Raw genomic sequence first — 16,001 nt, 5'->3', positions numbered from 1 at the left:
AAGTTGCTATTGTAACTGAAATATCCCTGATTGAATCAATAACAAATTGAATCGAACCTCTTGAATCAAAATCAAATTGATTCAGGTAATCAGTGGCAATACCCAGCCCTACCTTTTTACATTGAGTTCGTGAATAAAAAAAGTTTTTCCCTCACATGCTTCCAGTGAACGAAGAATTCAAAAACGGAGAAAATTCATAGGGGTCGGCATTTACAAAACATCAATTTACAAGCTTTAATGCGACTCGTGCAGTATAATTCAAGTCTTATTTATCTGGTCGTACACTCAGTACTTCACAAACAGACGTCCCTTTCTGACGGGGAACTGAACTTTAAGTGAAACTTATCTATGCTCTCTTCAAAGCCAGACTCCATTGACAAAAACGTTAATTTTACCTCACTGAACACAGGAGCTGCTGGTCTACTGCTGCCGTGCTTTGTTAGTTTGTTTGTGTTATTGTGGGACTTTGGTGCTTTAAAGGGTTAGCTCTGATTTACTGAAGTCCGACAATGACACAAACAAACAAACTGGTTGAGGCAGTGGTAGACCGGCAACTCCTGTTTTCAGCAAGGTGAAATTACTCATTTTGTCAATGGAGTCCGGCTTTGAAGAGAGCACAGGTAAGTCTTTTCAGTTCCCCATCTGTTTTGGAAGTACTGAGCATACGACTGGATAAATGAGACTTGGATTACACTACATGAGTTGTTTGAGACTTTGTAAATGGACTTTTTGATGTAGTTTTGCTGTTGTTTAACAGGGACTCCTATGATGAATTTTCTCAGTTTTTGGATTCTTTGTTCACTGGCGACATGTGAAAAACACAAATTCAACACAATGTTCGTTGAGTAATTGAAATACAAATGGTCATTTGGGGGTTGAAGTATTACTTTAAAGTAAGTGGAAATTCGGACCTACAGCCTTCACACAGATAAAGCTGTAGCTCCTTCAAAGGGTTACATTTCCATAATCACAATTTCTTTCAAGTGTATGAATACGCTTCAGTGAGAGATGCTTGACTTTTACGCATTCAGAACTGCCTCGCTACTCTTCAACATCAGTAGTTCTATGGTCTGCATTCATAAAGTCAAGTAAATCAGATCTACATGTCTGTTAGCATAACTGAATCAGTGAAACCATGAATGAGGACTCATGCAAAATACTTTCGTAGTCAAGGGTCCTTACTGGATTATTCTTCTGTGTAATGATTGATGATTTCCTCCCATAAGAAAGATAGGTTTGTTATGCCATACATTACCTCTACCTATACGTTTTGTCTGGCTGTTTGATATGGGTGTGTGTCATCTTACAAGTCTGTCAACCTTCAAGTTACCCCTCTGCTGCCAGCTGCTCACTTCCTGTGGGGAGAGGAGTGATCGATTGGGGGGTTTCACAGACAGGGGAGAGGATGGAAGAGTTACTGAAGGAGTATTGTGTAGAGGAACACACAACTCGGCTCTGGAGGCTGTGAACATATGCAAGAGCTGGAGGCAGCGAGGAAACAAGGGAGAGAGAAATAGAGAAGATAAAGAGTTTGCACTTACCCTCAGGCCCTGAATAGGGGGGGAGTTGTGTCCCCTCTTGCCCCAAGTTCCAAAATTGGCCACTTCAGGAAATATTGCTGCTCTGCTGGGACCTCTGTTGCTGTCACGTACTGCCCCCTCTCCCCTCTAATGAATGGAATTAGGTCATCCCCAAATTCAGATAACAGTTTAGCGTGTCTGTGTGCGCCTTTATATACGGACATGTTAATATACAGCTCATGCTTGTAGCTGACATGTTTGCAGTATACAGTCTGTGGCCGCTCTGTGCCTTTCTTTGATGCTGTCTTTCTCCGGTCTGTCTTCCTCCGGCGATCGGAGCCCACATTCCAGGGCTGGCCATTAGCAATGTTGGGGCCAAGGCAGGGTCAGAGGGGCTCAAACGCTGGGATTGTTCTCCACGCACAACACGCCTTTTCTCTGCTAGCTGTGCGGCACGGCACTTCAGTCTCTCATTCCTCGGAGCTGAATTCACTTAAAGCTGCATCTGTATCTGCCAGCATGTGCACACGGGCACGGATATTATTTTGGATCGTGCATGCGTGAGATTGCGGTCGGCACGCTATGGATTTGCAGGACCCGCTCTTGCTAACCTGCTGGATGTTAACACAGAACGCCTGCTGTTTTAAACGAGGTGGTGAGTTTTAATTTGCTCTAAACTGATTGTTTCTTTTATGATTGTTCTTGTTTTTGTGGTGCAGAGTGACAGAAAGATTTTGGTGCATCATGAGGATGTTTGCAGTTTTCTAAGTTTAACTGCATCTCCAAAGTTATGGGAACGATCCTCAAAGTAATCTGTGAAGTGAAACAGTAATTGTGGCTGTGGAATTGTTGCTTTGACCTTGTTTTCGATGGAGGCCTTTCAGCCCAGCTTGATTCATGGCCTCCTATGTCTGGCTCTTTTTATGTGTGTGCATCGTTTCCCCTGTTTATGTGGTCATTTGCATGGATGGTGTTCCTCAGGACTGGGTTGGGACTTATATATCATTGTCACGGCTTTAACATCTCCTAGTTCTTTTCCCAGTCTTTCACAAAAGGAGAAGAACAACTGATGGGGGTTACCTTTGAAATCACTATGGCACTTATTCTGTGCATAGTTATGCTCACATATAACAAAGACCCAATCCCATTTCATATCTTTACCCCTACCTCTTGTTTGTGAGTGCCACCTTGCCCCTCAAACCAGTGGTTCCCAACTGGTCCAGCCACAGGGTCCAGATTTCTTCTTAGTCGTTAGTTTAAGGTCCTCACGGTTTAATATATTGAGTGTCATAGTTTGGTTTGGCCATGTCAAGCTAGTTTTCTCTCTTTGTCAAGCAGCTGTCCATTAGTCACGCTCTCTACAGCAGGAAACGGTGCTTCAAAATGAAAACTCTGTGCCAGAAATTCACTGTACTTCAAGATCAAGAGTGTTTTTTACAAACTTGACAAGTTTGAGAGTTACTTGCAGTCCATGCAGAATGGGACTGTGACCCACCAGTTGGGAACCACTGCTCTAGGATATGGTAGAACATTTCAAGACCCTGCTACATCATCATTGTGCTGGCATTTACGTAAACAGACGCGACATGTTGCCCGCCATTTCGTGGGCTATGTAGCCCTAACACTTCGCCCTACCCCATATACTAACAAGAATCAGGACACCCTGCCCTTAGACGTTTATCCTGGCTTCATTTGAGTAGAGGAAATCGCCACTCGTCGGTAGGCTAATTTATACAACGTAAAATGCCATAGGCTTGAGCTAATAATGTTAGCATGTTGTATTTGTTTGGAAAACAAATTTAGTATAAGACAGTTATGTTGTCGGTGAACCTTGTGAGTTGTAATTGATTTTTGTTACATGTCGCTGTTGTCTCTGGTTTCATATGAGTAGGGGAAAAGTCTGCTAGCAGCTAGGCTAATTTATTCAATGTAAAATGCCATAGGCTTGTGCTAAAAACATTAGCATGTTGTATTTGTGGGGAAAATGTGTCCAGATAAAGACAAGTGTTTGTCTGTGAATGCTGCGAGTTATAGTGAAGCTGATTTGTGTACTTGTGTTTGAAATTGTCTCTATTAAGCCATGTTTAATGTGTGTTTAATGTGTGTTTTGAATCAACTAAACTTTACAGCACTGAACTGAAATGCCATTGCTGATTGGTGTTTTGGAGGTGTAACTGCAGAGTGACACAGACACACCACCGCATATGTGTAGATGCTCACAACGGCGTAGGCCACAGCATAGGCTCTGCACAGAGCTGACACACAAGTATAAATCTCGCTTAAGGGCAAAGGGGTGTATTGGGATTGGGCAAAAGTGCCTTCATACAAGACAGTTCTTAATAATAGTTATTAAGAAGAATGAAGACACAGGAGTGGACTTCAATCCAACCTTTCTGTCTCCTCTTTTATCAGTCCTCTCTGACACAGACTTGTTATTACATTACTTTCTCTGAAGCTAATAAGCTCAAGCATCGTTCAGAGCAAATGGAAAGTTGAAGGAGTCGCTGGCTGTGGCCAGAGTTGTGTGGTTCAGCTGAGGGATTGTCAGGGCTGAGGGACAGCAGAGTTATGGGTTTTCAGAGCCTATTTCTGCAGTTCTGTCAGAGGCCAAATGAATGGCTGTAATACCCTAGTTCTGGTCTGCTGAGCTGATATGACAGAAGACCTAAAAGTTCATGACACGCCCCTAAAAAGTGGCGAAGTGGAGGCAACTTTGAAAGAACAGACTTTTGCAATGCCACATTGATTAATGTGTTGTTTCCTTTTCCACCTTGGCGACGGTCCGTGAGGTTTTATAACGCCCCCGCGCCTGCAGAAATCAAAATATCAGGATGTTGCTAAGGTAGTTGGGTGCCATCGAGAATTGTGGACAATGTCAGATCTGTTTGCTTCAACCAAGCCGCACTTATTAACATCATCCCCACTGTATGTCAGCAGCCTCCGAGGCCAGGCCTGTGGTCAACAACAGCGAGAAAGCGGTTTCTTCCTTGTTAGCTTTGGAGCTGCAGGAGAGAAGACTGCATTTTATAAGACAGAGAGCTGAGCCCTGCAGGCCTTGTGTACGCGAGCGTGTATGCGTGTCCCTTTGCAAGCGATGCAGTCAACCTCAACTGTGGAACTGGCAGCGTGTGACAGGAGAGGTGGTGTTGCTGTGGAAACCAGTGGCAAATAGAAACAAATTAAGTTGTTTGAGCGCCATGATAATGATGGTAGGCCCTGCCAGACAATCTTTAGGCATAAGCTCGGCTCATCATCATCATGGCATGGAGTCTGTAGCGAGACTACGCACACATACAGTTTGTGGTGTTTGTGTGAGCTCTGGTTGGGTCTGGATGTGTATGTGTGTATGCGAGGGTGATGAAACTGTTGGTGACTTCATTATTCAGTCTCTTTTCCACTCCACTACTCTGTGTGGAGAGTTTAAATGCAGTTGCCAACAGAGAGGCAACATAACACCAAATATACTGATTCATTGTGTCGTTCAGTTTGGCACATTGTTTTCAAATGACTGTTTTATCTGCTTCATTATGTTGGTGGATTTTGTTTGTTTACTATCAATATGAACTTCACACAATGTTGTTTGCCGTCATCATCCCTCCAACCCTCCATTTCTCACCTCACTAACTTTGACTCCATCCTAAACAATGCTCCCATCTGTCGCATTATAACAGCATCTTTGAGATCTCAAAATATATTTGTGTTTTTTTGCCTCACTACTTTTTATATCAAACAAATTCAAATGCATACATTTCTGTTATACTTGCATCAGTGAATTCTTAGGGTGCTTTCAGACCTAGAGTTGTCTTGCTTTGGTCCGAATCAGGGACTGGTTCATTGGTTCGTGTTCTCACGGCAGCATTTACAAGCGGACCAGATAAAATGCCTTGCGCTAGAAAGCTGCTCTTGATTGGTTAGAATTTCCATGTGGGAAAAATCCAGGAAGTAAATGTGCATATTAAGGCAGTACAGGAGGAGGTGCACATTAATAATCCTAATAATCCTCCAGGACTGTAACATGCTCATGTTTAACCCAAACAATGTGTCATGTGACTGCAGTTGGTTCAGATCCGGGTCAGAACACGTTCTCACCACAAATGAACTGCACCAGAGCTCGTTTGTAACTGTACCGAGACCACCTCTTCAAGAAGGTCTCGGTCCGGTTGTTTTGTCGCTCACTCAAGTGTGATTGCTGTGTTCACACCTGCTCAAACGAACCGCACTTAGGGGGCAGACAAACTTGAGTTTGATTGAACCGAACCAAACAGGGCAGGTCTGAAAGCATCCTTAGAGGGAATGTTTGGGTCTTTTGAAGTTTGGCTGTATGAGGTACTTATCCATAGTCAGTGTATGACCTCCAGTACATGTCAGTCGATGTGCCCCCAGGTTTGGAGAAGCAGGCTGGAGTGCCGACACAGAAGCTCAGTAACAGCATTTAGGAAAATGAAAATATAATATTGCAATAGTAATGAAATGATGTGACGTTAATGATACATAATTCTTCATCAGCATGACTAGGACGAATCTGATCAACCGGGCACAGGGCCAACGCAAACGGGCTCCGCCTATCCCGCAATTTCGCCCTATTCCCATCCTAGTTTTTTTTTATCTTGTATTTGTTGTCTCTTCTATAAACGGCTAAAAGTCTGACCCAAAGAGCTCACCTGCACCTTAATACAGTACGCGGCACAGTTGCGCTTTTGCGTAGGAATGCAGAAGTGCTGCTCTTGAGAAAATGTAGTGCCAAAGGAAAGGGCTGTCTGACGGAAAGGTAAAGTGGTGAAAATATTCTCCATATAGTGTCCACTTAGACATATTGGATACTTATGTTTTTTAAGGTGGGCCTATTTTTAACGTGGTTAAACTACGTTTCACTGCTGATTCTTATTCACGCTGCTTCCATGGTGGTACTCCTGTCTGCTTCTCCAAACAGGGAGAGTGCCAGCTGAAATTTACTGTATGTAACACAGTACCTCGTACAACTACACTTCAAAAGCTCTGACCTATCCCTTTAAATTGAAGAAGAACCTCCTGCTTCTACCAGTGTATTTTTTTTAGTTTATTTAATTAAGAAGTGTCTGACTGCCTGTCCCTTTTATCACATCATCCCTCCCTCTATCTCTTTCCCAACAGTCTCGTGAACAGTCAGACGATGAGCAATCGGAGGACTCAGTGAAGTTCAAACGGCTTCACAAACTGGTCAACTCCACACGCCGGGTCAGGAAGAAACTCATCAAGGTGGAGGAGGGCAAGAAACATGGCTCTGAAGGTTTGTAACCTCCTGATTGTCTTACAGTTCAACATAGTTAAAATCTGTCAACATCTGTCTATATCAGAATATTAATGTTCATGTGCTGTATTTATAAGGTTTCTGTTTGAGGCGTCAGACTTCTGCTGTATATGAATTTAATCTCTGCCTGCATAGTTTGAAAACATGTTGACAGTCTGTTCTGAGCAGTTATTGAGCTGTTTGTCCTCACTGAAATGAAGCTAAAGTTCAGTCATAGTAAATATTTGCTTTTCCAGCTGAGGGTTATTGGAAATTAATGGCTTGTGTGTTCAAAAGTAGGGTTTATTATTTATGCCAATGTATTACATTCTCGTCTGTCATGGGTTTTGCCCAATACTCAGAGTTTAAGAATGTGTTTGGAATTTTTTTGCCGGCTAGCTGTGGTTTGGAAAACCACGAATGGGTCATGGGACTACACAGAATCTGATGTCTAAATCCTCCTGAGTAAGAAACTATATGCGGTCTCTGTTTTCTTCTTTAGATTTTCTGAACCTGGAGTCACCTCCCACCTGTGAGGACAACACAGCTCTGTACACAGGGGTCTTAAAGAAGCCCCCTCTGCCCCAGGAGATCTCCCTGCCCTCCCTCACACAGGATCAACTCTCTCTGGATGGAGACACAGACAGTCTGACCAACTCCCCTTCCTCCAGCAGCCTGGACACCTGGTCCGGACACAAGCTGGTCAAAACCTTTAGTAAATCCTCCAGTACCCACGGCCTCATCCGGCCCCCCAGGAGAACCCCAGTTGGCTCTGGGGGCCTGGCAGGCTCTGGCGTAGGAGGTAGTGGCTCTTCCTTCTCGGAGCTGGATGGCTGTGGATTGGACGACGACGGAAAGCTGTCACGCTCCACGACTGACAGCGAGATGCGGAAGGCCCTGAGCTCCATCTCCCATGGGGTAAGTAACAACGAGGCTCTCTACGCCTACTATGGCCTCACTAAACCCCGCCCCAAACCCCACGCCCAGTCCCGCCTCCTGATCTCCCTGGAAGATGCTCCACCAGGCAGCCCCAAACACCAACCTGCCAACCGGCACCATGGCAGCTGGGCGCACCGGAAACCTGATCCCAACTACGCTTACTCCACCAAGCACCTACTGTACCAGCGCTCGCGCAATGCCAAGACCCCTATCTCCCCTCTGTCTGTCACCCCCTCCTCCCCTGTCCGCTGTGATGTAGCCAAATCAAAAGGTTTTGGAAGCGGGGGAGGGGGCTGGGTGTTCCCCTCTCGCAGGCTGCGTGGTCGAACGGCAGTCAGTGAGCTGAACATCACCTATGTGGTAGAGCGGAGCCTGTACGGTCACCTCAACTGGGCCCAGCTGGTCCGCCCAGTTACCCTCAGCCGCGCTGAGCGCCGCTGTCTATTGGAGGAGGACCGCGAGGCGGACAGGAAGTGGGCGGCCAGTGTGGACCGCTGCACCAAGCGTGTGCTCTTGCGCATCCAGCAGAAGTCTGTGAGTTCAGACCATGAGGTTGAAATCGACCGCCTCGTGTGAGCAGGACTCGGTGCTTCAAAGTTGCAGAATAGCTCAGAGGTTATAGGGGAAGGTACAGCAAACACACACGACACACACGTCAAGTCAAATGACTTCAAGTCATCCATTTAATATTGTCTGTGTCAGAAATCCGCATCAAAGCATCACAGTTGTGCTCATGTATAGAGAAAGGCCTGAGGCTGATATATCTATCACAGAGTTAACTGCCCTGAGAGGAATGTCTTCTTCTCTGACCTTTAAGTGAATGTCTTTGGCTTTAAGCCTTTTTTTATTCCAGCTGAATATGAAATGATTATGGAATGTGCAGTGGCCCACTTGGGAGGTTAAGTTACAGCAGAGGTTTCGTAAGTGCCTTTTTATAAATGTCAGATCCCTGAAGAACACAGGCACAGTCACACTGATCCCTGGGGGCTAGAGAGATGTTGTACAAGCCTGAAGCTGCACATCCAGAGAGCTGCACAGCACGAAGCCTCACAGACAAGGAATGGCCTTATTAAGTCAACTTAAAGGAACAGTGCGTAAGGTTTAGGGGGTTTAGTGGCATCTAGCGGTGAGAATTGCAGACTGCAACCAGCTGAAGTCCTTCAGTGTCACAGAGTTACAGAATCTTTTTTTATTCTGACGCTGCTTGTCAAGAATGGGCTCTAAGTATGATGGCCGACCCTAAAATGTGAAAGCGCGAAAGGCTCCATCTAAAGCCAGTGTTTGGTTTGTCCGTTCAGGGCTACTGTAGAAACATGGCGGACTCCGCAGAAGAGGATCCACTCCCTATGTAGATATAAACGGCTCATTTTAAGGTAATTCAAAGGCAACAATTCTTATTTTCAGGTGATTATACACAAAAGAAAACATAAATTAGTATATTCTGTTTCTGCAAATATATCCCCTTAATCCTACACACTGGACCTTTAAGATAACTTAAGAGTATACACTAACTGAGTGCAGCGACAGTAAAGTGGAGACAACAGAAAAGCAGCTGAACTACATACATTAATTCATACCATGCAAGCTTATTACTTTGTAACAACAAGCATAAGAACAATCTGGTTGCATTGCCATTAACTCCCATGTTCCCCACATGTATCGGCCACAATAGTGACACACACTCTAGCTGGTGATATAGAGGAGCTATCCTGCAGCTTTGAGGGTACCTGAATCCTATCGTGTTCTAGTGAAATCACCGGAGGTCGTTCTCATCCAAGAACTCTCCAAAAAAATCCACTTTTTTCTGTTGTTGCTTTTCGTGTTCTTTTTTGGGCCCGTGCCTCTCTGGTTGCAGATGTGATTTTTTTTTTTTATTATTATTATTACTTTTGTTGTTTTTCTTTCCTATAATTATCTTTGAGAGACATTTTTTTTCTGGGTGCATGTCCATTCCATCGAACATCACCATCACATTCAGAGTTCTTTTTTTGGAAGTTGCTTTTCTTGGGAAGTTGTGATGTGGACTGCAACTGTGGACATCTAATATATAAGAAAAATATTCTCTGAACAGGCAGTGCTTTCTCACATGGAGGATCTTCGACCGGGGTTTGTGGGAGTTTAGTCGAGCAGTTTAGAAGTAACAGCTTTTGAATCAAGGAGAAATACCATCAAGTGCCTCGCTTGAACCGATACGGAAGCAAATATGAGACAAAAGTATTTAAATTTAAAGACGGCTGAATTCATGGCATTGACATATTTTACTTCGAAAACCTTGCATTTGAATTTATTTGTTCTGAATTCATATCTTTGAGATGTCTTGATTTGCAAATTTAAAAGCTGAATTTGAACTTTTTTTTTTTCAATGTTCACATCTTCGGAAACAAAAATTCAACGTTTAGAATGTATCAAATGGATTTAGGTTGCTCAAATTTTTGACTGATGAAATTCAGAATTTAAAATTCAAGCTGCAGAAAGTTGAATTTTTGCATCTGAATTTTTTTTATTAATAGATGCTTAAATTACAGTGCAGGAGCAGTTCCAAAAATGTCAGGTTTCCATTCATGCATTTAAAAATATTATTTTAAAAAGAAAAACTGTAAGTAAAAGGACAAAGATACTTATCCAAAAAAAGCACACAAATAAAAAAATAAATAAATAAATAAAATAAAGGGTCACTATTCCTTAAATATATACATAGGAGATGTACTAAAACTAAATCTTAGGACATTTTAACGTACACACGTTACAAATTCAAGAATATCAGCATCAACATTTACAGCTGAATTTTACCAATGAAATCTGAGCAACTTGCATCTTTTTTTGTTAATTTTTGAAACTTGAATTTTTAGATTTGAATGTATGAACATTGAAAAAATATTCATTCAAAAATCAGCTTTTTACTTTTAATTTCAGAGGTGAAATTAGAACAATTAAATTCAGATACATGGTTTTCAAAGTAAAATATTTTTATGCCATGAATTTAATGGTGTTTAAATTTCAATGTCAAGTATTCAATGTCTGTTAGAATTCAAATACTAATGTCTCTTATCTGCCACCGTGACACAAGAGTGTTTCTTTGACAGATGCCTCTGTGCATGTCTGTGTCTACGTGTTTGTGTGTGACCCACAGCAGAGCTCAGGGACGATTCAGAAAAACTCAGTCAGCTCAGTGATAAGATCCTGGATCTCTTTTTCCTCTCATGTCACAGTTCCCCTTTGTGTCTCTCGCTTTATCTCGCTGTCGACCTCTTAAGTCAAGAAAGACCATTCAAGATCACCCTGTCCTCTCAGCAGAAACAATTTACTCCCCTAAAAATGTTTCTGATGAGAACATGTCGTCAGCTGTAAGCACCCTATATGTTGTGCATGTTTGCATACTAAGCCCCGTTTTGCATTTCTCATAATTAACCACAAGGCGTTTTTACATCATGCTGAAATGCAACGAGTATACGTTCATAAAAGTAATGTATTTTAGCTCGGCCACATCAAGACAGAGTTAATTTTCTTCGATATTTTCCCCGGGGATTGAAGCTTTAAAGCACATGAGCAGCTTGTTGGAGCCGACGGCGTGCTCGCCACGCTCAGTATAACAGCTCATTAGCCTCGGACCGTGCAGCAACTCGCAATTTTAAAGAGGAGCTCGTATAACAGTTTGTGTTACATCATGTCTGTTGGCTGTCCACAGGTCCCATATGACATCATGCCCCCGCATACATACACACCATATATACCCATGTACATTCATCACAGTGCTGCCTGTGTTGTGTCAAGCATGAATCATCGTGAGTTGACCCTCAGTGGGTGTGGACGGGGAGTTCCTGTAACCTGACCTTCTGGCTGTGATTCATGTGATTGTGTTTTGGCTTCCCCCGCAGAGAACGTGCAGCTTCGGAGGCTTCGACCTGTCCAACCGTTCGCTCCATGTGGTCAACGCCGGCTCGGAGGCCAATGTAAGCGCTGGCAGCTTGTGAAATTAGACGAGGACAAGCTGAACTCTCCTGTCACACTTAATCACCCTCTCTCCTTTTGTTTTTGTGCCCTTCGCCTTCTTCCTGTCTGCTGATTCATCCCCATCTCACTCCTTTCGCCTCTCTCTGTCATCTCCTTCCTCTCTGTTCACCCTTTTCCGTCTTCTAATCACAGAGTAAAGAGCAGGAGGCCATATACAGAGAAGTGGTCAAATCCCCCACCACGTCTCGGATCTCGCTGGGCAAGAAGGTCAAGTCAGTCAAGGAGACGATGAGGAAACGCATGTCGAAGAAGTACAGCAGCTCCTTGTCGGAGCAGGTTAGACATAACACACAAACGCACACGTGGATGCAATTTTTGAACGCTTTATTTGTAGAAGGTTCAGATGGCGTTAAGAATTCTGTAGGTTTTCCTTGTTTGAAGGGCACATGACGTACCTAAACACAGATGAATTATTTAAAGTGGTTCAGCTGAAGCATAAACGGTCCCACAAATCCACACTTTCAATCCTCAAATCGGCAAGCCAAGTGCAGCTGTAAAGAAATAAAAGCGGCCCATGTTCTGCAAACACTTAGAGGATGTTTTGCAGTGTAAGCCACATATTCTGTCCACAGGCTGTGAGTGGGTGGGAGTATTTGTGTTAGTTACAGAATAAACACGGAGCACTAAAACACACACACACACACACACATTTGGATCTCTCTCTGCTGCATGCTCTCCGTGGGCCCAGTGTGCAGGGTGGAGTGTGTGCTTCATGCTGAGCTCATGGAGTGATGCAAGTCTCCCTGAGGCGAGCTCTTAGGAAATGGAGACTTGAAGTGTGAGGGAGTGTATAATGGCTGTCTCATCTGTGCTGGCCTAATTTCTCTGGGCATCCAGTGGCTCCAGCAGTGGCCTGTCCAGCCCTTCAGTTTGATGCTGCCCTGCAGATCGTGGCATCAATGCACAGCTGAACATCTGTCCATCACGGTGGTCTTGACACTGTGACCCACATATCCTGGCATGAGTCATGGAGCCATCGGTTAGGAAAGAGCAAAGGAAAATGAATTGCCATCTAACAGTGTTTCAAGCACGGTCATTTTATAGACCATGATGCCACCTAGTGGATAAATGAAATAAATAAAGCACAGCACAGATGTTAATGTGGCATATGAATGTATTTTGTAGTCAAAGGAGATCTGAAAAGATCTGATCAAAATCAAGAGTTGAAATGAAAGTTTTGATCCAGTTATGACTGACAAATCCATCACACTACAATGCAGGTAAAATGCCACTGCAAAGGTCCAATAAATGGCATCAATACTTCCATAATTTGATGTAATACCTGTTAAAAGACGTTGTTCAGACAGGACATTAGCATGAGGGATCTAGTGTAAACCAGTGGGCTCTCAGTTCTAGCTGATAGGACATGCAGAAAAGAAGAGCTGGCTGTTTTTATGACTATTTGTTGGAGGTTTTGTTGCCCCTAGTAGGGCAGCTTGAGTTCACTTCAAAGAATACTTTACCTGCAAAACGACCATTTATATATCAGTCACTAGTTTATTTTTGTTTAGAGTAGTTAATTTGCACATACATGTATAGAAAATTCAGGAAAAATGAATTAAAAGCTGTGCAGAAGAGGTTCTAAGCCAAAAATGGCTTATGAAGATACCCACCATATTAAATAACAACAATCATACATAAAAAGAAAATATAAAAAGGAAGATTGCATGATTAAATAACAGTTCCAGACTTAGAGGTACTAAAAAATTGTGAAAGATGTACAATTTACAACAACAAATACAGCACAAAACACAACAGAAGGTCGTTCCAAATGAGAGGTGGTCCTCTGTAGTTCAATAGTTACTGATTAAGAGAAGTCTGCGTCCAACAATATGTAAGATAAAGGTCCTTAGAGTGTCTTGGGGAATAGGAGTGATTGTCTGAGGAAGACTTAAAAAAGTTCTGACCACGTGTTGCCTTTTATTTGTGAAGAAACATTTGTTTTTCTTGCAGCCTCCATGGTGAGCGGAGAATCCAAAAAAGGCGAGCATTCTGAACTTGAGCATGAACTGAAATTCACAGCGACCACATTTAACAACAGCAAAACTATGTCAAAACATCAGTTTACTAACTCTCACACAACCCATGCAGTATACTGTCTCATTTATCCAGTGGTATGCTCAGTACTTCCCAAGCATGTGCACTACTGGTATGCATAAGTGTTTAAAATCATTATGTTTTAGCAAAAATGCATGTGTTTAGCTATACTGAGCATATATAAATGAGCATAAATAAGACTTGGTTTAGACTGCACAAGCTGTGTGAGAGTTTGTAAACAGATATTTTCACATAGTTTTGCTGTTGTTAAACACAACCCCACTTTACTTCAGTTCACGAAGAATGCTTGCCTTTTTTGGATTCTCCGCTCACTGTAGAGGCATGTAAGAAAAACAAAGTTTTCTTCAAGAATTCAGCATAACATTTGGTGAGTAAGAGAAATACAAATGGACATTTTGTGGGTGAATAATTCTTTTAAGATGTACTGTTTTTCTTCAGGGAAGTTCAAGAGCCTATTTTATGAGGTCTTTAAATGAATAATTCAGTAAAGACTTTTTAAAAGTATTTAAGAAGAAAATTTGTGTTTGTACACATTTATAGTTTGTAAAATTTGGGTGAAAAGTACTGTAAATTATTTTGGAGAAAGATAAGTGACTGTTGAGTCTTCAGGTCGTCAAATACTGATGCTTTGTGTTCGTGGTTCAGGCCATCTATCGACTGAAAACCTTCGTATTTGACGACCTGGGAATGAGACTCAACAATCTGTCTCCAGTGTCACATACACCACCTTTAATAATCACATTCACACATTTCTTCCATAAACTCAGTTTTATATGTGTACACCTGTTTGTCAGTGAAAAGAAAATACTAACAACCCCTATCACTCCCCCATTTCTCCTCCTCTCTATCTATGATCTTCATCTTTTCTTGGTTTACCTTGTCTCCCCCATATGCCAAACCTTTTAACCAAACTTTCCCATTGCTCTCATCCTTTCATCTTTTAACTGCACAACATTTCCTTTGTCTGTCTCCCTCATGTCCTTTCATTACCCATCTGTGTCTCCCCCTCTCTTCTTGTCTTTTAGTCCAGTCCGGATGGAGCTCCTGGCTCCCCTCAGTCCCCTCAGCCTGACACTGACTCTCTGGAGAAGCCCAAGCTTAAGGCCGGAGGCTCGGTGGAAAGTCTGCGCAGTTCACTCAGCGGACAGAGCTCAATGAGTAAGACCAGATCCTTTGTTTCGGAAAAGGGACATCTGCTTTGTAAATGTGATGTTTTTAAATGTATTTTTGGTAGCAAACAGTGGCTTTTTATGTTTTGGTTTTTTTTTGACATCTTAAAATAAGAGAAGTACAGTCATGTAGTTGTAAGGTGTCGGTGCATCATATTTGTCATGTAGAAACTGAATGCACATACACGCGATCTAAAAGGTTGTAATTCAGTGTCACAGCCTGTTTGAGCAATGTTTGACACTAGATGGTGCTCGTAACATTCGCTGCTCGCTGGTGTACATTCCAAATACATACAGATTACTTAACCTCCTGCCATTACATGTATACCAATTATGATGTTTGTGGAGTGACGGCCATGAAGAGCAGTTCTCTCCCTTGATCATCACACCCAGTCCTAGCAGCTGCCTCACGTGTTGTGATCTCACAGTTTTCAATCAACCTCTCAGGTCATCTGATCTAATTACAACTTCTGATTACTTCAGCCTGTCTTTGTGGATTAAATACCCTCCATCGTGTCGAGCTCAGGGTGAATTTAGACATGAACATGAACACAAACACGCAGGCAAACATACGGTAATGATTAGGTAGGAAGTCTTGCTTCTCCGATTCCCGCACGTCAACATGATTTCAACAGGCTTCCCTCAAATAGAGAAGAAAATATGCAGCAAATACTTCTCCAAGGATCTGTAATACACGTGTTTAAGACTTAAAGGTTGCATGCTATTAAATCTCCACTTGTGTGTGTTTGTGTCCAGGTGGTCAGACGGTGAGCACCACTGACTCCTCAGCCAGTAACAGAGAAAGCGTGAAGTCAGAGGATGGTGATGACGAAGAGCCGCCTTATAGAGGGCCTTTCTGTGGCCGCGCCCGAGTCCATACAGACTTCACCCCCAGCCCCTATGACACCGACTCCCTCAAACTGAAGGTAACACACACTTAAGGATGTGGGCCAGAATGTCAAGCTGGGGAGCTGCAGATGTCACAATGTTTTTTAACAACCGTTTGTGTCTGATGTTAAAAAAGGTAAAATGTGTGGT

The 16,001-nt window shown here is 42.9% G+C and overlaps 1 protein-coding gene and 1 long non-coding RNA gene across 15 annotated transcripts in view; one reads left to right on the top strand and one right to left on the bottom strand.

Annotated features, from left to right (window-relative positions):
- Nucleotides 1-16,001, top strand: part of sash1a (SAM and SH3 domain containing 1a) — a 261,100-nt gene that overhangs the window by 223,298 nt on the left and 21,801 nt on the right. For 8 of the 13 annotated variants that reach the window (XM_033648953.2, XM_033648952.2, XM_033648958.2 and 5 more), the window contains 6 exons: nucleotides 6,651-6,786; nucleotides 7,289-8,259; nucleotides 11,601-11,675; nucleotides 11,869-12,012; nucleotides 14,820-14,952; nucleotides 15,720-15,889. In XM_033648953.2, coding sequence (XP_033504844.2) covers nucleotides 6,651-6,786; nucleotides 7,289-8,259; nucleotides 11,601-11,675; nucleotides 11,869-12,012; nucleotides 14,820-14,952; nucleotides 15,720-15,889 — 1,629 coding nt within the window. The remainder of the gene's footprint in view (nucleotides 1-6,650; nucleotides 6,787-7,288; nucleotides 8,260-11,600; nucleotides 11,676-11,868; nucleotides 12,013-14,819; nucleotides 14,953-15,719; nucleotides 15,890-16,001) is intronic. The other 5 variants (XM_033648956.2, XM_078173812.1, XM_033648959.2 and 2 more) reach the window with 1 other exon arrangement.
- The window catches only part of LOC144466532 (uncharacterized), a 28,143-nt gene continuing 24,505 nt past the window's right edge, over nucleotides 12,364-16,001 (bottom strand). The window contains exon 3 of one of the 2 annotated variants that reach the window (XR_013493137.1): nucleotides 12,364-12,793. This is a non-coding gene — a long non-coding RNA (uncharacterized LOC144466532). The remainder of the gene's footprint in view (nucleotides 12,794-16,001) is intronic. The other variant, XR_013493138.1, reaches the window with a different exon arrangement.

This window comes from Epinephelus lanceolatus, chromosome 13 (assembly GCF_041903045.1).
Source record: "Epinephelus lanceolatus isolate andai-2023 chromosome 13, ASM4190304v1, whole genome shotgun sequence".
In the NCBI taxonomy this organism is placed as follows: Eukaryota; Metazoa; Chordata; class Actinopteri; order Perciformes; family Serranidae; genus Epinephelus; species Epinephelus lanceolatus.
Note: the sequence above shows the minus strand (reverse complement) of the source record. Positions and strands in the feature narration are given on the sequence as shown.